The sequence below is a fragment of the Anopheles funestus genome, chromosome X (assembly GCF_943734845.2).
Source record: "Anopheles funestus chromosome X, idAnoFuneDA-416_04, whole genome shotgun sequence".
Classification (NCBI taxonomy): domain Eukaryota; kingdom Metazoa; phylum Arthropoda; class Insecta; order Diptera; family Culicidae; genus Anopheles; species Anopheles funestus.
The window spans coordinates 18171306-18193910 of record NC_064597.1 but is presented as its reverse complement, the minus strand read 5'-3'; the positions used below and the strand labels follow the sequence as shown (position 1 = coordinate 18193910).

Genomic DNA, 22605 nt, shown 5'->3' with positions numbered 1-22605 from the left:
TGCTTACATTGTTGGGTAGATAATTAATATTCAATACACAACAAGTTGCTCCTGTGTCAATCACAAGATCATGGTATTTTCCAAACAAAAAGAATTTAGCTTTAACACTGCTATTGAAGTGTAACTTAACGAAATAAATTAATTATTTCGTCTTGTTCGATATCGGATTCTGGAATGGTATCATTGGCTGGTTCTAACGGGTTAACGTTTCCTAAATGCACTCTATTGGTAGCATTGTTTCGAATGTTTGCGTTAGGTTGGGGATGATGATAGGAATACTGTCTTCCTCTATATGGTCGTCGATTACTATTACTGCTATACCGGGTTTGATTTTCACTTCCAAAATGTGGTGAGTATGAGCCTCTATAAGATTGGTTATAAAACGATCTAGGGTGATATGAGTTCTGTGGACGTCTAGTATAACGATGCATGTAGCGTGGGGGTGAACACCATAACCCAGGTAGCAATGTTGCATGACTTCCCCTCGTTTCACGTGCGATTTCTACCCCGCGCGGCTCAGCGCACCCACGAACGAAAGTGTCGCGCCCGAGAGTTCGTGTTGCAAGCTATTCCCGTCCCATTCTGACCCAAAGGAGCTTTTCTTCCCTCTCGCTCATCTCGCTCGTGTTCATTTTCGAGCATGCAACAAAGTGAACGGTTTTGCGGTGTCGCATCGCACACACACACGCCATCGGCCATGGATCGTACTCGGCAGGAGTAAGCTCCATCCTGATTGGCTGTTATCAAATGATGGCGCCGATTAGGATCACCATGTGTGAACGGCGTGGATTAGAATTAAGTTGGTCAAAATTAGTTGTTACTGCACATATTTCGTTTTTATGGATATTTAATCGTAAAAAATATCTTTTTATTGATTAAATATTATTTTTAATTATTAAGAAGGGGTAAAAAATAATCTCCTTCAATAATTTCTTCCATTTATGGAATTTATTTACTGTCGATAAAGTCAATTAATTTTATGGTCAAAAATATTGATACTTAATTTGAGATAAACCATAGTGCCATTTGTTTTGGCTCTCTTCTCGCTCTTGTTGGACAAATTGAGGACATTTTCGCAAACAGATTGTGATTTTGCTGGACTCGGTTCAGCTTCGTGGCGTGTTATTTGAAGTTAAATTTAGTTAAGTTTAATTAATTAAGTGCACCGCGAATGTGTCTAGAAAGCGTTTAGTTCGAGAAATGCTCATAAGCCTTGTGTAGAAAAGTGAAAAAAGTGCGTGTGTACGAAAGTGGACGGCGAAGGAAACGGATCATCCTGGACCAAGCGGAACATTGGAGCATGCAGCTGAACATGACGGGAATGCAAGCGGAAACGATGCAGTTTTCGTGCATTTAATTTACCGACGAAAGTTTTGGTAAGTTTGCAATGATCGCAAGTTCTAATCAGTGTATAAAAAGTGTTTTTTTTTCGCTTTCTCCCACAGCTTTTCATCGGGCGCCGCCAACACCGTGCACCGCATTTCAAAGGAAGCCAGTCCTTGTGGAGGAAGGAAGACGTGCGAGGGGGCAGAGGGAAGGCGAACGGGCTAGGAAGGATGGATCGACGAGGCGAGGATCAGCTGGCGCCAGAACAGAGGGGATATACCCAAATATGTGTGAGCGAAATGGTGAGTAAATAAAGGAAGAGAGTGAAAAGAGAATCCTTCGTGTTTTCATTTCGTATGATCCGAAAGGTATTGGGGTGGGGGTATAATGGTAGAATAAATTGCATGCAACACGCGACACCCGTGCGACGCTACAGAAAAACCCAACCATTCATGCTGCTATGGGTAAGCATTTTGGTAGGGTTTTTGGTAGTGTTGCACCCATACAAAAGTTCATGCAACATCCCAAATTTTGCTGCCTGGGAACGTCATTTCTCTATCCTCTGCAACACTTGTTCTAGGTTCACACTCTAATGCGTCGGATATGGCTCTATTAAGAGTGGAAGGGTTTCGTGCTTGCAAGAAAAATTTAGTATTAGGTTTATTTAAACCTTGTATGAATGCGCGAACTGCTATCGGATTCACTATATTATGTGCAGCATATTCCGTCTGGAAAGTTCCACTGGACACATGTGCAGCAGCAAGTTTAGCGGCCATTTTTTCCAACTCGTGTCCAAATTCGGATATCGTTTTTGAACCTTGCTTCAACGATAAAATGTCTCTTTCCACTGCTAGTGGCGTTAAATGCACACTAAAACGTGACCTTAGAAGATCAAAAGCTTGGTTAATAGAGCCTGCTGAGTCGATTACTCCATGAGCAATACCGATTAAAGTGGTTTTCACAAATTTAAGAATATCCTTTTCTTCTACTCCTTCAGCATAATCCATCAATAATTCTACGCTTTCTATATATGCGTTTAGCAATGTGGTGGTTCCATCGAAAGGTTTCACTAATTTTATCGCCAGTTGTATGTCTAACTTGGGAGCCATTTTGGGACTTGTTGTCTTCTTACCAATTGCTGTATCGTTGAGCCGAGGCTTACGAATAGTTCTCCTCATTCAGATTAAAGAATGTGAGTGCAGGTAAAGCAAAGATTGATTTTTTTTTTCGATTCGAATATGTATTAATAATTGTATAGGAGAAGTAAAAAAATAAAGAAATAAATAGCACGTTTAATAACGATTGAACGATTATACCACAACTACAGGGACACGTGTAATTCGAGTTACTCTAAACACAACCAAAATTTCGGAATTGATCACACTAACACTGAATTAAATTTTGAGCCGTATAAAACACTATCTTAAATGGTTCACTTTGGTAATCGCACACTTGAACACTATTAGTATAACTGAGTTTCATTCAAATAATCACATTTATCGACAAATAGGTTTCTAGCTAGCTTTCTTTAAAAAAATATATATAGTGGCAAATAAAGGGTTCACGTACCTTGCGCTTAATCGAGCGTTAGCAGCATCGTGGTTCAGGATAGCGCGATGGCGGCATACGGCGTCTGCTGGCAGCGTTCTTGGTTTCAGCGATGGCGGCTACGGCGGCGTGCCTTTTTTCAGCGATGCGGCATGGGATGTCTTCTGACGGCGTACCTTTTAGCAGCGTTGGGCCATAGGATTCTGGCTGCGTTTTCACATCGGTATCAGCGTATGATGTCTTCTGACGGCGTTTTTATAGCGATGCAGCATGGGATGTCTTCTGGCCGCGTTTTTACAGCGGTGGCATGGGATGTCTTCTGGCCGCGTTTTTACAGCGGTGCGGCATGGGATGTCTTCTGGCCGCGTTTTTTTTCAGCGATGGCAGCGTCCGATGTCCTCTCAATTATGGGGTGAATGTGCGTACGGGTGGTGCGCTTCTGTCTCTCTTAGTGTGTGGTTTCCGTGTCGGGATACACTTCGTGTACGGGTTACGGTGTCGTTTCAGCGATTGCGACGATTGGTACGACGATTGGTACGAGTGGACGTTTCATCACTTCACTACCGAGACGGAACTATTTTTTCCGTTTTTTTTTCACATGCGTATGTACACTACGTTAATGGGCAACAGCTCCTGGCAGGATCGCCATGTTATAAACGTATAAACCCGATTTAGTTTTGTTAAGAGCGCGTTTTATTGTAATGGTAACGTGCGTTACCCACGACGTACGAACAGAGAGAGAGCGTGCCCACTATTTGCCACTAATTATATATCCTAACTGAGTGCCTCGCGCAGGCACTCACTACTTCGGTAACTTACTATAATAAAGGGTGCGTTTTTTTTTTTTGCTCGGTTAGAACGGCCTGGCCGTATCAAGACTTATTTTACCACGAAGCAGGATAGTCAGTCCATGCTACGGAGGGACGGTCCGGATGGGATATGAACCCGGTCCTGCCGTGTGGACGGGCGCCGTTTATCACATGCACCACCGGTCCGCCCCCAATAAAGGGTGCGTTACACGATTTACTTATGTGCTAAGCTGACTCCATGACACAGCTGTTCCTTTGTGGCCAATTCCGAACCATGGAACGCCGGTTTCTGGTTGGAGGATGGATTGGAAGTAGGATTTTGTTTTGCATTGGCGGATGGTGGTGGATTGGTAGGAAATACACTTTTCAGCATCATTTTTATTTCAACCACAGCGGTTTTGCTGCCATCTTATATTACCTACAAACAAATATTCTGTTATAATGTGCATGTGTTTATTGTCAGTTTACTTACAATTGCAAAAAAATTAAAACGCACGAAACACCCGGCTTCTATAAGTATTTTGCAACGATTGAGTTTTGCTGTGTTGTTTTCACCGTTGAATGTCAAATGCCAGGGTTAGGATCGTATATTAATATGAACAGCAATTTCATTGGTTAAAAAAATGGTTAAAGTCTGAAACACGACCCCCCCACTCACGGGCACTCATTTGAGTGACTTTTTTTCGTGCAAGGTGGTTCGAAATCGGTTGCGTGTTTTTTTAATTATGTTTCGAGACACAGACACCTGAGGGCATGGCCGTCCAAGAAGAAAATGTAGCAATTGGTGTCATCTATCGACCACAGGTCAAAGATTGGCGATCCGTTGGAGCTTTCGCGAATAGCTCCGGCCACAGACATGGTAGCGATTAGTGGTGCATGGACGAAATGTAGCCACAAGTGCTATCTAGCCATGGCCAGAAGAAAGTTTGGCGATATCTTGGATACCGGCGGAGCTATGGGGCAAAGTTGGGCCAAAAATGAGGAAAATTTTACGGTTTTACAAACAGCGTATGGAACTTGGTTCCTCGATGAATAAATCCCTTTTCACTATGCGAAAACCTCCTTACAATTTAATAGTAATTGTAAAAAAAATCAAATTCAACCCACATTTCATAGTCTCCGAACCACCCTGTACGAAAAATTGACACGCAGATGAGCGACCGTGAGAGGGGGGGGGGGGGGGGTCTTGTTTCAGACTTTAGCTCAAGGTCCCTTAAGGAGACCAGGTCGAATATTAGCGAGTTTTGCCAAAATTCTTCTTCAGATATTTTGACATAAGCGGGTGGGAGTCTTAGGTTTACAGCAATGGTTTTAAGTGTAGAGACAATGTGTCATAAAAATATTGCATAATAAAAACATGTAATAAAATAAATTCATAATTATGATAAAAATTATCATTATTTTATCCATGTAAAATCTTTTTTAAGCATACAAATATTTAAACATGAATTCGAACTTCTATCTCTTCCTCTCTCTTGACTTAAAGCTCTCTAAGGCCAGCATCCCATTTTTGGCCTACAAGTTTTATATTTACCACGTGGTCGAATAGCCCGTGCTTGCTACTTGCTACACATACATTTACCAGTATGTAATTGTAATGAATGGCTTTTACACAAAAATTAAATTATTTTACTAATACTGATAATCACTAATCATGTTGAACTGCTTGAAAATAAAAGTTGATTAACATTTATTAGCTAATTATAATATTATAATGAAGGCAAGTTATAATATTGCCTCTTGATAAGAGAAGATGATTTCTTCTCCCAGTAACGAGTTCATTCAACAACAAAAAAACCAATTAACCACAAAACCGTCCCCCTGCGGCTGCAATAGAAGGACTATTTTCTCACTGTCATATGCGTTTCCCTTTTTGAGTATACATGTTTGGAGATTTCAAGAATAATTTTAACAAGATCAACCACCAATATGGTACCCTCCAGCCGCCTTATCCCGTACACTACCTACTGATGTTTTTACTTTCATTCTCACTGGCACAAATGCCTATTTTGAAAAGTAAGCAACGTAAAGTTTAGAGGAATCATGGAGATCTCCGCTAGAGATCGATCTTGTTCCAATCCTTGGCTATTTTCTTCTCGTTATCTTTTTATTTTATTTGCCTTTCCGGTTATTCCACCCCATGTTCATATGTTCATCATTATTCGTCGTTCGTTTAGCGTATATTTCCGCCCGACGACAACACCATTGTCTACAACAAAATCTTACTTTAAAAAATGTTAATTAATCCTTACTGCTATATCGCACGCACAAGCAAGACAAAGCTTGCTTTACGCTGTGCCGAATTCTCCATACGCGTTTATCTAATAGGGACATAGACAATGCATATGCGTATCGCCTGCATTATTGCATCTTCCTCTTTTCTTATGTGGAAAAGTTTCAGCAAGGCAAAACACAAATGTTCCCAGCACAGCAGGGCGATAAACCCGTGTTGAGCTCTCGGACCGGAGTATCAAACTCCGACCGAGGGTGAGAGAAGGTAGAAACTAAACTAATTTATCCGCGGCCAACCGAAATAAAAAGGCTTTTTGTTCCGGTTGTGAGAAAGCTTGTCTTTATTTAGGGCTACCTCCCCGTAGCCCCCTTTTAATCGTACATGCTGCTTTAGCGATACATACTTTTCCTTGACGGCGATACATAACCGTGATTTCTTCGCGTTTCTTAACCCTTTTATTAACCCTTTACCCTTTCGCCTTACTTCATATTCATAATATTAATTCCTGTAACAGTGTAAAATTTATCTAGTTTCCTCTAATTTCCTATAATTATTTCCTCAACTATTTCCCTAATTTGTCTAATAAATTTAATAATTTTGGGGAGGATTTTTCGCGCCGATCCCCACATTATCCTTGCATTATCTGTCTGCGCCTGCAGGAGCAAGCGAGACAGACAGAAACGCTTAACTTCCCTCTCACTCATCGCTTCACGGTGAAGCGATGCGAGAGAGGTAAGCTTAGTCTCCTAGCTTATCTTTACGTTGAGAGCGGCTAAGTCCGCTCTCCTGCTACTATTCTCCTAAGCTAGGGACCTTTTTTGAGCGCGGACAGCGGTTCCTAAAAAGGACATAATTTCCGTCAGCGACATCCTCTCCCCCGTAATTCCTCGTAGAGGTGTTACAAACAATAATAAGCTGACGGAATTATGTCCTACCTATTTCTTCTTCGGCGCGATCCTCCAACCGTGCGACCTTTACCGCTGGTCTTCTAATAAATAAACTTCCTACTCTTATCGTTACGGATCGAACCTGTTTATCCTTTCCTTCTTGCACTTGCGTAATTATCCCCTTACCCCACCTTCCGCGTGTCTGCTCATCTGGAAATGCTACTATGTCGCCTATGCGCAATTTTTTCACTGGTTTTAACCATTTCTCTCGCGTTACCAATCGAGGTAAAAATTCCTTTATCCACCTAGACCAGTATTTTTGTGCAACCCATTGGGATTTCTTCCAATGTGTCTTTAAAGCTTCGGCTTCCGAAATCTCACACTGAGTTGGTTCTGCTTCTCCAGAACAGCCTATTAGAAAGTGGTATGGTATGAGAGGCTCATCGTTTTCGTGGTCCAAAGGAATATGCGTAAGACATATTATTTATCATGAATTGCATATAGGTTTCATTACATAGCGAGAGAAAGCTGTTTACTTCTTGTACCTGTGTCAAAGACCAGTTTTGGTTTACGTATGGGTTTGTTGTACTTTACTATAGCAAGGTTTGGTACATAATTAGCTTTGGGTCTAAACTTATCTCTTATTGTCTCACATCGATCTTTTTCACGCGCGCAATCTTTTTTGCCGTATGCGCCTGTTTCCTCGCGGTGTAATTTTTCTGACGTTCCATCTCGTGTCAATTTTCCTTCGAGGCTTTGTAGTCGCCTCAAAGACTGACCACATTCTTCTGGTATACTGACTACTTCCGTTTTCCCTATCTCGTGAGCAGTTTCTGTTTTCCTTATAGTTTTTTCTATTTCCGCCCTCTTTTTGTCCTCGGGCTGCGGTATAAGATTATTATAAGATATTATAAGAATTATAAGATATAATTCAATTTAACACCGAAATCTTCCTTCGGGACGTGATTTCTCATCGTGCTCGCTATATCCTTGTTAGCATTTTTTGCTTCGATTAGAGAAAAGAGTTTTGCTTGCTTGCTATTAAGATCATTTGATCCTAACAATACCCATCCCAAGTGGGTTTGAATTGCTATCGGTTCGCCTGCTCGGCCAGTTCTGGTTTGCAATGCGTACATTAGATGCGCATGTGGCAATCCGATAATTAGCTTCGGAGCTCCATCACGATAGCTTTGTAAATTGATGCCTCTCAAATGGCGATATTTTCTTCTAAGTTCCATTCCGTTAACTGTTTGTTTTGGCATCACCATAGATTCTACTGTTCTTAATCCATCAAGACTTATAAATCTCCCATCCTGATCCTTAACCGAGATCGAGATGGTTTGACTTTCCGGCTCATCTTGTAATGATCCGTTTGTCCAAGCTAGGTCGTGGAGATCCATTTACCTGCAACTCTTCTTTGAGCTCACGATGTATTAAGCTCGCAGATGAACCCGTATCCATGAACGCGAATGTATCGACCTCTCTATTATTATGCCGATGCGTTACTGGGATGATTGGAAAATATAACTCAGGCAAATCAGTACCGTGGTGAATATTAACGTTCACAACCTGTCTTAAGCCAGTAGGAGTTGCTCTATGTAGTAGGGTATGGTGTCTCGCTCTACATCCGAATTGCCGACATTGTGGTGGCAAAAAACAATGTTGGGCGTCATGATTCGATTGGTTGCAACAGTTTGTGCAAATGCGCAACCGCCTAACCGTTTCCCATCTTCGTTCGACCGACATGTTTTGAAATTGAAAACATTCTGCCGTCCTATGATTTTGGCCGCAAATCAAGCAACCCATTCTACGCCTTGGTTGCGATTGGATATTCGCTTGGAACTGTTGTCGTGGTTGAGCACGAAAATTCCTATGACCTAACTGTTGGTTGTGCTGATGCGATTGTGAATTCACAACATCATTAGTAACATCCGCTGTTAGCATAATAGCTAAATTTTCGGTGGGCTTAACCCACTTAGCAAAATCCTCGAGGGTCCTAAGCTTGCTTCTACCATAATTCTCGTTTTCTGCCAAGATATGATTGTACCACTTGTGTTTCAAATTAGTGGGAATCTTATTTTCCAAGTCCTTTAAAAGACGTTGGTCGTTTAAATATTCTGGCTCTCCTATGGTGTTCATGTTTATGACCAAGTTGTTTAACGCATGCATAAATGTAATAAAACTTTTCGGCTTCTGCATCGTTGGATTCTCTACTGCTAGCAATTCTTTTAATAACGCACTGTATATCAAATCAGGCGTACCAAATTCCTTCTCTAATCGCTGTAAAATTCCTTCGATGTTTTGCGCATCGAGCATCAAACCACTCACGCATTCCAGGGCATCTCCCTTCAGAGCCTTTTGCAGACGATTTAAATTTTCCAAATCTGAAAATTTAGCCTCTTCACTTGTTTTATAAAACACAGATTTGAAATGGTTCCATTTCTTAAAATCACCATTAAATTCAGGAAGCTCCATTAAGGAATCTCTTTTAGACCGCTCGTTTAAAGCATCGACCAATCCCTTTATGAGCAATTCGGAAGCAGGGCTTGAGTTGCTTGTCGATGCGCTTGCGACTGTAGCACTTCCATCTTGCAATTCACGTTTCTGTCCCTTTTCCTTGCGCAATTTCTTAGATTCTGCCTCTTTTTCCGCTAATTGTGTGACTAATTTGGTTTGTTTTTCTTGCGATTCGCGTTTCGTTTCCTCATGTTTTTCGGATAAGTCCTTATATTCCCTTTTCAACCTCTCTATTTCTTTTCTCATTTCGCACACATCACACCCTACTTCCTCCTCAAATTTGGTAATTTTCTCTTTAGTGTTTGCCATTTTACTCACGGTTTGTTTGCGGGTTCGTCGCTTCTTCTGCTGCTACTACTTCGGCTGCTGATGCTGTTGCTGCCGCTGCTACCGCTCCGGTTGCTGCTGTTGCTGCTGCTGCCACCGCTGCTGTCGTTGCTGCTGCCGTTGCTACCGCTCCGGTTGCTACTGCTGCTGCCGCCGCTGCTGATGCACTCTTTTAAGCCGGTTTAGGCTTTACCACTATTACTGCTGCCGCTGGAACCGTCGCACTTTTTATATTTTTTTTAAGCCGTTTGAGGCACCACTGTTGCTGCTGCCGCTGGAACTGTAGCACTATTTTTTTTTCTTAAGCCGTTTTAGGCACCACTGTTGCTGCTGCCGCTGGAACTGTTGCACTTCACTATCACGATACCTTCCAACCGGGAATGAGCGTCCTCCGGTATTCACAGGGCGGTTGCCCCTCTCCTTCATTATCCGACCGGGAATAACATCCTCCGGTTTCCACAGGGCGGTTGCCCCTCTCCTTTCTTCACCGACCGGGAATAAGCGTCCTCCGGTTTCCACAGGGCGGTTGCCCCTCTCCTTTCTTCACCGACCGGGAATAAGCGTCCTCCGGTTTCCACAGGGCGGTTGCCCCTCTCCTTCCTTTCGCTGACCGGGAATAAGCGTCCTCCGGTTTCCACAGGGCGGTTGCCCCTCTCCTTTCTTATCCGACCGGGAATAAACGTCCTCCGGTTTCCACAGGGCGGTAGTCCCTCTCCTTTCTTCACCGACCGGGAATAAGCGTCCTCCGGTCCTCATGGGGCGGTTGCCCCTCTCCTTCCTTCCTTCGACCGGGAATGAACGTCCTCCGGTCTGCTCGAGGCGGGTAGCCTACTCTCGTCCTTCCTTCAGCCGGGAATGCGGTCCTCCGGTCTGCTAGAGGCGGGTGGCCCTCTCTCGTCCTCCTTCCAACCGGGAATGGGGTCCTCCGGTTCTCTTCGGCGCTTGGCGTCTTCCTTCCTTCCTTCGACCGGGAATGAACGTCCTCCGGTCTGCTTGAGGCGGGTGGCCTACTCTCGTCCTTCCTTCAGCCGGGAATGTGGTCCTCCGGTCTGCTAGAGGCGGGTGGCCCTCTCTCGTCCTCCTTCCAACCGGGAATGGGGTCCTCCGGTTCTCTTCGGCGCTTGGCGTCTTCCTTCCTTCCTTCGACCGGGAATGAACGTCCTCCGGTCTGCTTGAGGCGGGTGGCCTACTCTCGTCCTTCCTTCAGCCGGGAATGCGGTCCTCCGGTCTGCTAGAGGCGGGTGGCCCTCTCTCGTCCTCCTTCCAACCGGGAATGGGGTCCTCCGGTTCTCTTCGGCGCTTGGCGTCTTCCTTCCTTCCTTCGACCGGGAATGGGGTCCTCCGGTTCTCTTCGGCGCTTGGCGTCTTCCTTCCTTCCTTCGACCGGGAATGGGGTCCTCCGGTTACCTCGTGGCGGGAAACTTCCTCGTGCCTTGGAACGTTAGCAAGTACTACCTTCCTCTCTGGAGCCACCATTGTTCCCAGCACAGCAGGGCGATAAACCCGTGTTGAGCTCTCGAACCGGAGTATCAAACTCCGACCGAGGGTGAGAGGAGGTAGAAACTAAACTAATTTATCCGCGGCCAACCGAAATAAAAAGGCTTTTTGTTCCGGTTGTGAAAAAGCTTGTCTTTATTTAGGGCTACCTCCCCGTAGCCCCCTTTTAATCGTACATGCTGCTTTAGCGATACATACTTTTCCTTGACGGCGATACATAACCGTGATTTCTTCGCGTTTCTTAACCCTTTTATTAACCCTTTACCCTTTCGCCTTACTTCATATTCATAATATTAATTCCTGTAACAGTGTAAAATTTATCTAGTTTCCTCTAATTTCCTATAATTATTTCCTCAACTATTTCCCTAATTTGTCTAATAAATTTAATAATTTTGGGGAGGATTTTTCGCGCCGATCCCCACATTATCCTTGCATTATCTGTCTGCGCCTGCAGGAGCAAGCGAGACAGACAGAAACGCTTAACTTCCCTCTCACTCATCGCTTCACGGTGAAGCTATGCGAGAGAGGTAAGCTTAGTCTCCTAGCTTATCTTTACGTTGAGAGCGGCTAAGTCCGCTCTCCTGCTACTATTCTCCTAAGCTAGGGACCTTTTTTGAGCGCGGACAGCGGTTCCTAAAAAGGACATAATTTCCGTCAGCGACAACTACGATAAGTTCGGCCGGACTTCCCGATCCTGATACGTGTCCGCAACTATACGAAACGGTGCGGACCTGCATGATGCATGGACCATGTGGAGCTGCCAATCCCGCATCTCCTTGCATGATGGATGGCAAATGTTCCAAGGGTTTCCCAAAACCATTCTGCGAACGGACACGCACCACCGACAATTCTTATCCGCAGTACCGGCGTCGAAACAGTGGCCGTACTGTACGGGTACAGGGTCAAATCGAGCTGGGCAATCAACACGTCGTGCCGTATAATCCTTGGTTGTCCCACAAATATAACTGCCACATCAACGTGGAGGTATGCACATCCATAAGCAGCGTGAAGTATCTCTACAAATACGTGTACAAGGGTCACGATCGGCTGAATGCTTCCTTGCAAATGGGTGATGAGATACAGGTCCATATTAATGCTCGCTACCTATCAGCAACGGACAGCTGTTACCGGATCATGCGTTTTGAGCTACAAGGAAAAACGCACACCGTTGTAACGCTACCTATCCATCTGGAGAACCAACAGAATGTTTACTTCCGGGCGAATGAAACAATTGCGACCGTACTGAACCGAGGCAGTTATACGAAGCTGACCCGGTTCTTCGATCTAGCGGCACACGACACCTTTGCCAAGACGCTTCTGTATCACGACGTCCCAATATATTACCGTTATGCGAAACCGAATGCGAACCAGCGGCAAGCATGGCATGAACCAGGCAACACGTACCAGTGGATTCGACGCGTTGTAAGTCGTTCCGGGCAGCAGAAAACGGTGATCGGCAGAATGGTTTCATGCTCGATGATGCTGATGGAACGTTTCTGCCTACGACAGCTACTGTGCTACCGTCGGGGACCAACATCATTCGAGGATCTGCGCACTATTGACGGTGTAGTGTGCGGAACCTATCAGCAAGCAGCCATAATGATGGGTCTGCTGCAGGATGATTCAGAGTGGGATCGCGCTCTGCAAGAAGCGGTAACCTATCACATGCCGGCCCAGTTACGCCATTTCTTCGCACTTATACTTTCGGCAGGGATGCCACAAAACCCGCGCACCCTGTGGGATAAGTATGCGGCACAGCTTTGCGAAGATTTCCACCACCGCAATCGCGACCGGTACACGGTAGAAGACTCGAATGTAAACATGGTGCTGAAAGATATTGAACACTTCCGTGCACTGAGTGCCATTGATCGTTACTTACAGGGTGTCACGCCTCCAAAGGATCTTGCATGTTTCACCGATATGCCGCAGCTTGCCGATTTTGCGCACGTGCAAGCACACATCGCCAACGATGACGGTGATGTCAACCAGCTCATCATCGCTGAACGTGCCTACTCCGTCAGCGATTTAGAAAACGCCCTTTCCACCCTGCACCTGCTGAACGAAGATCAACGCAGAGTGTACGATAGTATAACGGCCGCTATCGATGCTTACTCGGCAACGAACGACGACACAAATAATAATTTATTTTATTTATTTATTTATTTATTTACTCGTCAAATTGTCTGCCGCATGGGTTTAACAATGGTTCTTACAAGCTAGGGGAGTAGGAAGAAAGGGATATGGAAGATGTTGTAAGAGGAAGCAAGATTGATTATAAGGGGAAAGTGGAATTATTAAGGAGGCGAGTGCGAAAGTGGGAAATGGGAACGTTGAAATCGAACAGGTGATGGTCTCTGTTAAAAGCAGCGCATGCTCTTAACCAGGGATCATTCTGGCCAAAAACCGAACGGCGGGTTGGAATAAAGATGGGAGGCCTATCGCGAAGTCTGCGAGAGGGAACATACAGTGGTAGGGAAGATAAAAGGGAAGGAACATCGAAATCGCCGGAAAGGATGCAGGCAATGAAGTAGGACTGCGCTTGCCAATGGCGGGATTCAATTTCTATTAAACCCAGCAAACGGCAGCGGAGAGAATAGGAGGGTACAGGAACGGAGTAACCGTGAAGAAATCTACGTACTGCGAAGCGCGTAAATTTCCTCTGAACTCTCTCTAGTCTCTGCATAGCAGTACCTCCAGCTGGAGACCACACAACGCAGGCATAATCAAGAACGGATCGAACCCAGCAACAGTACAGTGCCTTAAGACAAAGAGGATCGCGAATTTCCGAAGACATGCGCATAATGAGGCCTAATGCTCTGTTCGCTTTATTGATCACATGGTTGGTGTGAGTAGCGAACGAGAGACCCTCATCCAACCAGATCCCAAGATCTTTTACAGTAGATTCCCTGCTTATTTGGGTACCACATAGGTAATAGTCCCAAGACAGCCGGGCAGCAGCAGGTCTCCCGAAAGAGATGACGCAACATTTAGGAGGACAGAGCACCAGTCCATTATGCAAACACCACAGAGAGAAATTGTTTAAAAAACTCTGGAGAGATCGACAATCGTAGGACGAGGACACGGGAAGAAAGATTTTTATATCGTCAGCATAAAGGAGATGTCCATCAATAGGGAGAACATTGATGCAGTCATTGATAAAAAGGGAGAAAAGGATAGGACTAAGTGCACTTCCCTGAGGGACACCAGACAAGCCCACAAATGACGAAGAAAAGGAGTTGTCCAATCTAACTGTATAGGATCTATTCGAGAGAAAGGATCCCAACCAAGCTAGAATTGGACTACCAAATCCAAGTTTCGCGAGTTTTGCTAAGAGTAAAACATGGGGCAAACTATCGAAGGCTGCTTTAAAGTCGGTATAAATTACGTCTACTTGACTTTTACGAACGATATGGGACATCACAAAAGACACAAAACACATAAGATTTGTCGAAGTAGAACGTTTAGGCATAAAGCCATGCTGGTGGGGAGAAATGTACTTAGTCACTATAGGAAGGATATACGATTGGACGATGGATTCACAGAGTTTAGACATAGCACAAAGGATTGCGACACCACGAAAATTGGACGCGACTGAACGATCTCCCTTTTTAAAGATAGGACATATCCAGGAAGTTTTCCAAATAGATGGGAAACTACCATCACGAAACGATCTTGAAAACAGACGAAGCAAAATTGGCGCAAAAAAGGCACTACATTTCTTTAGGACACAGGATGGTATTCCATCTGGACCTGGTGAAAAAGAAAATTTAAGTTTTGTTAGGGCTTGTAGAACCACTTCAACATTTAGTTCGACTGTGTTACAACTAAAAACGTTGCTAGGTGTGAGGGACAAGCTTTCCGAGAGAGACACTGTACTGCTGCATGGATCAACGAACACGCCAGAAAAATGCCTAGCGAACAGTTCGCAGCAGCCAGAGGGTGTATCAGCCACGTCATTGCCCAGGGAAATAGTGGAGGGGATGCCGTTGGTTTTGCGACGAGCATTGACATAACGCCAGAATGATCGAGGGTCACTGGAAAATCTAAACTGAAGGCGTGCCAGGTATGATTTATAGCATGCCCTGTTATAGATACGGTATGCAGTCGAAGCGTATTTATAGACTTGTATGGCATGGGATGTACGAGTACGTCTTAGAGCCCGGAACGAGCGTTTCTTGTCAGCTTTAAGAGCTCTAAGACACCTGTTCGACCACAACGGGTTGGAGGGAGGGTGTTGAAAAGGACAGCAAGAGGCAAAGGATGAAAGGATAACATTGTTCAGTTGAGTCACGGCGTCGTCAATTGTTGCAGCAGATTCGATGAAGTTAAAGTCCGAGTTAGCTACGATCCGTACGAAGGTAGGGTAGTCAAGTTTACGAAAATTATAACGTCTGATTCTGTTCATGTCAGGATTTCGATGAATGTGTCTGGTTGGAGCCGGTATGATCGATGGGATTGACAAGGTAAATTCCAGTCCAGGATGGTATTTGTCCAGTTTAAGCAGCGGTGTAGATGATTCCCAGACATTAGAGCAGGACGATGCGGCCAAAGGATTGGCAAAAATAAGATCGAGTTGGCGGTTGATCACATTTTTCACTCCCGAAATCTGTGACAGTCCATTAAGGGTCATACCGTCTGTAAGTAGCCAGTCGTTACCGGAAGTTGAAGCAGGAATGTAGCATTTGGTGTCCGTAGGCGATACGCTCCAACAGAGATTTGGGGTGTTAAAATCACCCAGCAGCAGCAGCAAATCAGAGGGTTTCATCCGCTCTAAAATTACACTTACGCTCTCGTGTACTGAGCGGTGTATAAGTGTTGCAGAGAGTAGGTTGCATATCCAACAGGTGAGCGTTTTGCAATACAGGCTGCGTGATGGTGTGCGTATTAGCGTCTCGTTTGTTGACCGTTGTCTGAATGTCGCTTTTAATTGCAGCAAACGATTCTGATAAGCGACGATCAAATTCATTCAACAACACCGTTTTAAAGTTGGACAGAATATCCGTAAACTCCTCCAGCAGCGTGGCTTTGCAGCCTCGTAGGGCGGTACAGCTCGCGCAGGACCACGATGATTGTGATCCTGGTTTCAGGATTTCAGTCAAAACTTCATCCGAGATCCCCAGACAAGCTTGATGGTAGGTGTTATTGCATAGACCAGCACACAAGTAAACACTTTCTCCCATTACCGATTGCAGACACGAAGGACACGATGCGGCCATAGCGACGAACTGCAGATGCAACTAACAGCAAACAGGAACGATAAACAAACGCAAATAACTGCTTCAGATTCACAGGAGGATCTCTCGGGATATAACAGGAATGATCACCAGGAAACAACACAGACAATGTATATGCACAGATAACGATAAGTTACGATTTGCACACAAAAAATACTGGTAAAAAACAGAGCGTGAGATAGCCACAAGCGAACGATCAGAATGACAGATCAATAATAATAATAATCATAACGATGATGGTAAACGGTTTTTCTTTTTGGACGGTCCTGGAGGTACGGGGAAATCGTTTTTGCTGGAAAAAATACTGGCATACAAACGACAGCAATCGAAAATTGCGCTTGCAACTGCATCGAGTGGCATAGCAGCATTGTTGCTTCCCGGAGGTAAAACGGCACACTCCACCTTCAAATTGCCACTCGATTTAAACCAACACTCTACCTGTACCATCGCCGTGCAATCGAAGCGTGCGGAGCTAATACGACAGACCACACTGATCGTTTGGGACGAAGCTTCGATGAGTAGTCGGTACGCGCTCGAGGCCGTTGATCGAACCCTACAGGACATCACAGGCGTACAACGACCATTCGGCGGCAAGGTGCTCCTGCTGGCCGGGGACTTTCGGCAAATTTTGCCAATCGTACCGAAGGGCACGGATGCAGAAATCATAAACGAGTGCATTAAAAAAAGTACACTATGGCCAATGTGTACACCTTTGCGGCTAAGCGTCAACATTCATTAAATTAAATTCATTAAACATCAGCGGCATACCGGTGCATCGTCTGCGGTTGAAGCGGTTTGCAACCGTAATTTTATTGCGCAACCTAAACTCGGAAATGGGATTGTGTAATGGGACGCGACTTCAAATAATGGATCTGAAGAGAAATTGCATTCATGCCAAAATATTAACAGGCAAGCGGCGCGGAGATGATGTCTTGCTTCCTCGCATATATTGTGACAGCAATGATAAGGGCCATCCGTTCCAGATCCGTCGAAAACAATTTCCAATACAGGTGTGCTTTGCAATGACGATAAACAAGGCGCAAGGACAATCCCTTCACCATTTGGGCCTGTATCTACCAAAGGATGTGTTCGCTCATGGCCAGTTGTATGTGGCATTGTCGCGTGTCACAGCACGGTCGAACCTTTCCGTGCTGATACACAATCCGCAACGTGAGGACGATGGGGGCGTCTCCACCAAAAATATAGTGTACCGGGAAGTTGTTGACGTTTGAACTTTTTGCCTAAAGTAAGTATACATATATTACAAAATGAAACAAAACATATTGTGACTTTCTAATAACAGATCTTTATATCATCATGGTTTTTAAATACGTTCGCAAACACTATTTTTTTCTTCGGGCAGAATCATGATACGGTTTTATATCGGCAACAATAACATCGATGATGCGGGTAGCGCATCGAACCTGGCATCACATTTACCGAATCTCAATGAATAAAACCAGCTTCTTCCATCTGTGAAGGTAAGGAGAAGATGCAAGGTAACCAAAATGCGAAACACACTCATCTAATTTAAATATTACTTACAGCTAATACTGCACCATCTCTACCGCCGACCGTTCTCGCCCATATGTCATCGTCGGCCTCGGTGTGATCCCGAACCAGACCCCATCATTGCCGCCACCCAATTGCCCTCCAGCCAAAGTTCGCCGCACATACCATCCCTGTCGTCCCAGTGGCTGTGTTCGGTGTTGTTCCGTAGCGGGCGCTGCTACATGCCCGCGTATGATGCACGTTGCACTATGGTACGGAAGTAAGTAAAGCCAAACAAATCAACAATGTCGCCAAGGATATGTACATAATTATTCTCACTTTTACTTACACGCAAACGATCGTAGCAACTGTGGAAGCCTGTTCAACTTCGCGCTCTAAAGCCAGGATCGTGAAGGAGGATACGGTTTCGCCCGCAACTGCGACTGCCGGTTTCGACGTCTGTAATGAAAAGTAAGCTACATCATAATCCGCTTCAATGTCACAATCTCTCACATTTTGCTGTTGCAGCTGTACCTTTCGCTGTTATTGGAACCGCGATGATGCCACCCCAGCACTGAGCTGTCTGTCCGATCTACGAAGGTAAGAAGATAAATTTTAAATTGAAATACTCTACTGCTGATTTTTCACATCAACACCGTACTCTAACATCGAATGGTTCTATTTACAGTTATCGAACGACTCGCTTCCCTGTTCCTCCCTCGAATTGGTGTGGCGGTCGTTGGAACAACTACCAGTGTTATCATCTGTAAGTACAGCATAATTGATAATATAAAACATAAAGGTTAATATTAACCAACTGCTATTTTCTTTTTCACACATCCTGCATCGATTACTCGCGAGTATGCTATCTACTACAACTTACATCTGCTGCTTCGCTCGCTGAATGTGCACTGGACACGAGATTCACTCCATCCCATGTAAGTGCGACGTCCATCCGCTGTAAGTAAAACATGATCATCACACAAACAAATCATCTACTATTCATTAATCTCAACCGTGTTGCACTACTTACAGTTGGTGGTAGACCACTCTCGCTGCTCCTCCACGACAGTTTCCCGACGAGTTTCAGTAAAACTTTTACCAGCTGTAAGTAAAAGTAGTGAAGTACAAACTCAGTTTGCTATCGTTCCGCACTGTCCTTGCTCGCTTTCTACTCACAGTTACTAAACCACTCGCGATGTTCCTCACGAGTGTACTCGCGGCGCATTGTACGCCACGAGTGGTCGTCATCGCTGTGAGCTGAGGTAAAGTGAACAAATATGTATATTTTTGGTTATTACACTCCTATCATCTTTCATCATCATACTTACAGCCATCGCTTCTTCCGTTTTGTGTCTCTTCCTCCATATCATCAATCTCACAAATGTTCCCACTGTTTCCATCTGAAAGTAAACAACGACCCAATGCAAATAGTGAACGTTAAGCTGATGCCATGCGAATCCACACCTGTCCATCTGCAAATCTCATATGATCATTTTATAGTTACCCTCATTCGTTTGATTCTCGCAGTGTGATTCTCGCAGGGCCAACTCCACTCTTTCTTGCCCACATGGAATGCTGTCGCTCTTAGTAACCAAAAAAAATAAAAGAAAACATTAGCCTATACTTACTATTATGGGTGGATGAAGCATCACAATTTTCAATACCTACCTTTATTTCTACTTTTCTCACTTGGAAACTCATTCCATTCGTCGTCTGTAGAAAGATCGTCTGTAAATTAAGAAACGAGTGCAAAACAAACAGATGCGCTAAGCTATCAGATCCCAGTGGACATTCCATTTAAACCTATACGATACTTACAGATATCGTTTGCGGTTGTATCAGCTCCACTTCCGTTGTTCACTATAGGTGTGCAAAAAAAAAAAAACATAAATAATATAAAGTCGTACGAACCCATAATCCTCCTGCTATTTAATAGTTTCTTTTTCACTTACAGCCAGCATTTGGTACTACGACGTTCAACTGCGTGGACGTAGATGGTGCGCCGGACATAAAGCTGCCTTCGCTACTTTTATCTGTAACAATGTATTCGCACAGGTACATTAATGATTCACCTACTCACTGATGATTTCCGTTGCATATAGACTAACTAACAAAGAGTTTTCTTTTCGTTACGGCCTCATATATTTATACAACATTTTCTGCAGTCGAGGGAAGCAGATGCAATCGCGGTCGCGCAGACAGAAACAGATGCTGGTTATTTTGATGCTACACGGACACTACTTACAGCGCCGATGAACCACGACCTACTTCAATCGTGCCTTGGATATTTTTCTATATTCTTTATTTTTTCTCTACTTTTCTTTCATACAGTCGCTGCCCCGGAGAGGATCGGATCGGGGAGGGGTTTAGTGGGTAGGCATCTATTGATGAATTCCACACTACATGGGCTTGGAAGTTAAGTTGGGAGTCCATGTGTCTTTCGAAGATTCCCCTCCCCGTCAACAAAAAAAAAAAACACACACACACCCACACACACACACACACACCTAATTGGTTGCTTTATTTCTTCATTTCCACAGTTTTCCACATGATAGAAAAAAGGATATCGTTATCATCGTTAAATTCCATGGCTTGGGTCCCAACTTTCCATGTCTATTGCACTTCCTCACAATGAAACCTTTTGCATGGCGCTCTTCATTCTATAGGTACCCGAGTTGGCATGCACCCTGGTATTTCAATGCATCCTGGAGTTTCCGTGCGTAGCCCTGTAATCTACCGGGCCCCGAGTTTAATCTAGTAAATATTAAATGATATACACAAATCATTTACAGTGATTTATAATTTGTTAGTATACATACGGTTAGGACAATGTAAAATATTACTCAATCTTATACAATACTTCCTTTTCCATTTGCATAGTTAGTACACATTTATATCAATTTCCCCCTCTCATTTTAGCCATGCAATAAAATCGCATGTTGCCATTCGGCACGCCGCGGACGCAATGAGTAAGAGTTAGGGAGGAGAGCCTATATTAGCCTGTAGGGTGGCACTTGAGCTTAAGCAGCAAATAACTTCGATAGTTTTATGTTGTGATAGAGGTGCCCCCTTGTGGCTTCGGATCCACCGAACATGTTAGTATTGTTAGTCATTTTAGTATAGTTAATATGCATGCAATTCCACTACTCCTGCTCCAGCCACCCACGCTTCGAAAAAGTCATCGACCAAGAGGACTAAAGCGCACGTCTAGGAGAAGGTTGGCGGATCACGGTGTCCCGCAAGCTCGAATATAAAATCCTCGATGGTTAATCCGATGCGACCTTAATCCTCAATGAAGTACCTAACGTCCTATCCATCTTCCCAAAAACCCTATCCACTGCTAAACCCTATCTAAATGCAAATGCGCTCTATCACAGGATCACCTATCTATCGACCTACATGCATATATATCTATCTTTCTACATATGAATCTATCTGTCTAAGAAAAAGAAAAAACAGAAAGCAACAGAAAAGATTTTTTTTAAATCTATCTATCTATCTTGCACCCTACCTACCTGTGCACCCTCCCACGGAATCACCTCGCGGTATTACTTCATGGGAGGGGCAGTGCTGTGCACTTACTCTACTTGGTACGTACTAGCAACATATAACACTCTCGAGCACAGGTAGGTTTTACACTGGACGGTCACACACGCACACACACGCACACACAAACAACACAACACTTCACACTAAACACTCAGGCAAGACCATGCATCTGGTCTTCTCTCCACCACCGCTGCAGCTTTGTGACGACCTGGCGCTTCATCGTCGACGCAGCCTCCCACATATTGCTGTTCTGGAGCATCAGCTGCACCAAGTTTGAGTGCCCAACCTCCGTATCGCACATGTCGTTCAGCTGCTGACGTTCGGCGATGAACCTTGGACAGCCGAACATGACATGCTCTGCCGTCTCGTCGGCGTCCGGACAAGCTGGGCACCGCGGCGAAGACGCGTGCGTAAACCTATGCAAGTAGCTCCGGAAGCAGCCATGGCCGGAAAGAATCTGCGTGACGAAGAAATCTACGTCACCATGCGTCCTTCCAACCCATGCCGCAACATCGGGAATCAGCGAATAAGTCCATCTGCCTGTTGTTGAATTTCACCAGCTGCTCTGCCATTTCTGCGTCGTCTCTGCCCTGATGCGTTTCTTCACAGCTGCAGTGAGAGGTTCCCCCGCACGTGCCGTCCGGAAATTCTCCAAGTCCTCCTCAAGAATGATGCATAGGGGCATCATACCCGATATCACGCAAACCGCATCGTACGAGATGGTACGGTAAGCACTAGCAACACGCATGGCCAATCGCCGATGTACTCTACGTACAGTATTTTGATGCTGCTTTTCCGACAGAATATGCGCCCAGACTGGCGCACCATATCTTATAACGGATATGGCAACGCTTGCGTGAAGACGTCGTATGCTGCTGCTGGGTCCACCTATGTTTGGCATGAATGATGCCAATGCATTTGCGGTCTTCATGGCTTTATTGCATGCATCATCTAGATGGTGCTTGAATTTCAGCCGGTCATCGATTCGAATCCCAAGGTATTTGAGATTCCTGACGGACTCAATGTGCTCTGAGCCCACCAGTATCGATGCCTTCTGCACTTCCTTATGGCTGCTGATGAGTATGAACTCTGTTTTCGCGTGCGCAATTTCTAAGCAGGCTGCTTTCATCCATTCATCGATTCTACCGACAGCATCCGTGGCTAACATCTCAACCTCCTCGATG

General features: G+C 44.7%; 1 protein-coding gene, 1 long non-coding RNA gene and 1 pseudogene across 3 annotated transcripts in view; 2 read left to right on the top strand and 1 right to left on the bottom strand.

Annotated features, from left to right (window-relative positions):
- The first annotated feature begins 344 nt into the window (after window positions 1-344).
- LOC125763933 (uncharacterized) lies at window positions 345-17610 on the top strand (annotated as a pseudogene).
- A 246-nt stretch (window positions 17611-17856) lies between these two features.
- LOC125775189 (uncharacterized) overlaps window positions 17857-22605 on the bottom strand; it is a 410502-nt gene continuing 405753 nt past the window's right edge. The window contains exons 4-14 of one of the 2 annotated variants that reach the window (XM_049445754.1): window positions 19825-19905; window positions 19691-19732; window positions 19377-19600; window positions 19201-19272; window positions 19049-19129; window positions 18903-18974; window positions 18753-18827; window positions 18556-18633; window positions 18404-18461; window positions 18219-18345; window positions 17857-18136 (exon numbers count right to left, since the gene is read on the bottom strand). In XM_049445754.1, coding sequence (XP_049301711.1) covers window positions 17926-18136; window positions 18219-18345; window positions 18404-18461; window positions 18556-18633; window positions 18753-18827; window positions 18903-18974; window positions 19049-19129; window positions 19201-19272; window positions 19377-19382 — 780 coding nt within the window. In that variant the 5' untranslated portion in view covers window positions 19383-19600; window positions 19691-19732; window positions 19825-19905 and the 3' untranslated portion in view covers window positions 17857-17925. Of the gene's footprint in view, window positions 18137-18218; window positions 18346-18403; window positions 18462-18555; window positions 18634-18752; window positions 18828-18902; window positions 18975-19048; window positions 19130-19200; window positions 19601-19690; window positions 19733-19824; window positions 19906-22605 lie in introns of both variants that reach the window. The other variant, XM_049445746.1, reaches the window with a different exon arrangement.
- On the top strand, window positions 18033-20147 carry LOC125760502 (uncharacterized). The gene is made up of 7 exons (XR_007418012.1): window positions 18033-18149; window positions 18235-18340; window positions 18398-18469; window positions 18558-18829; window positions 18905-18976; window positions 19827-19927; window positions 20038-20147. It is a non-coding gene; the product is annotated as an uncharacterized LOC125760502 (long non-coding RNA).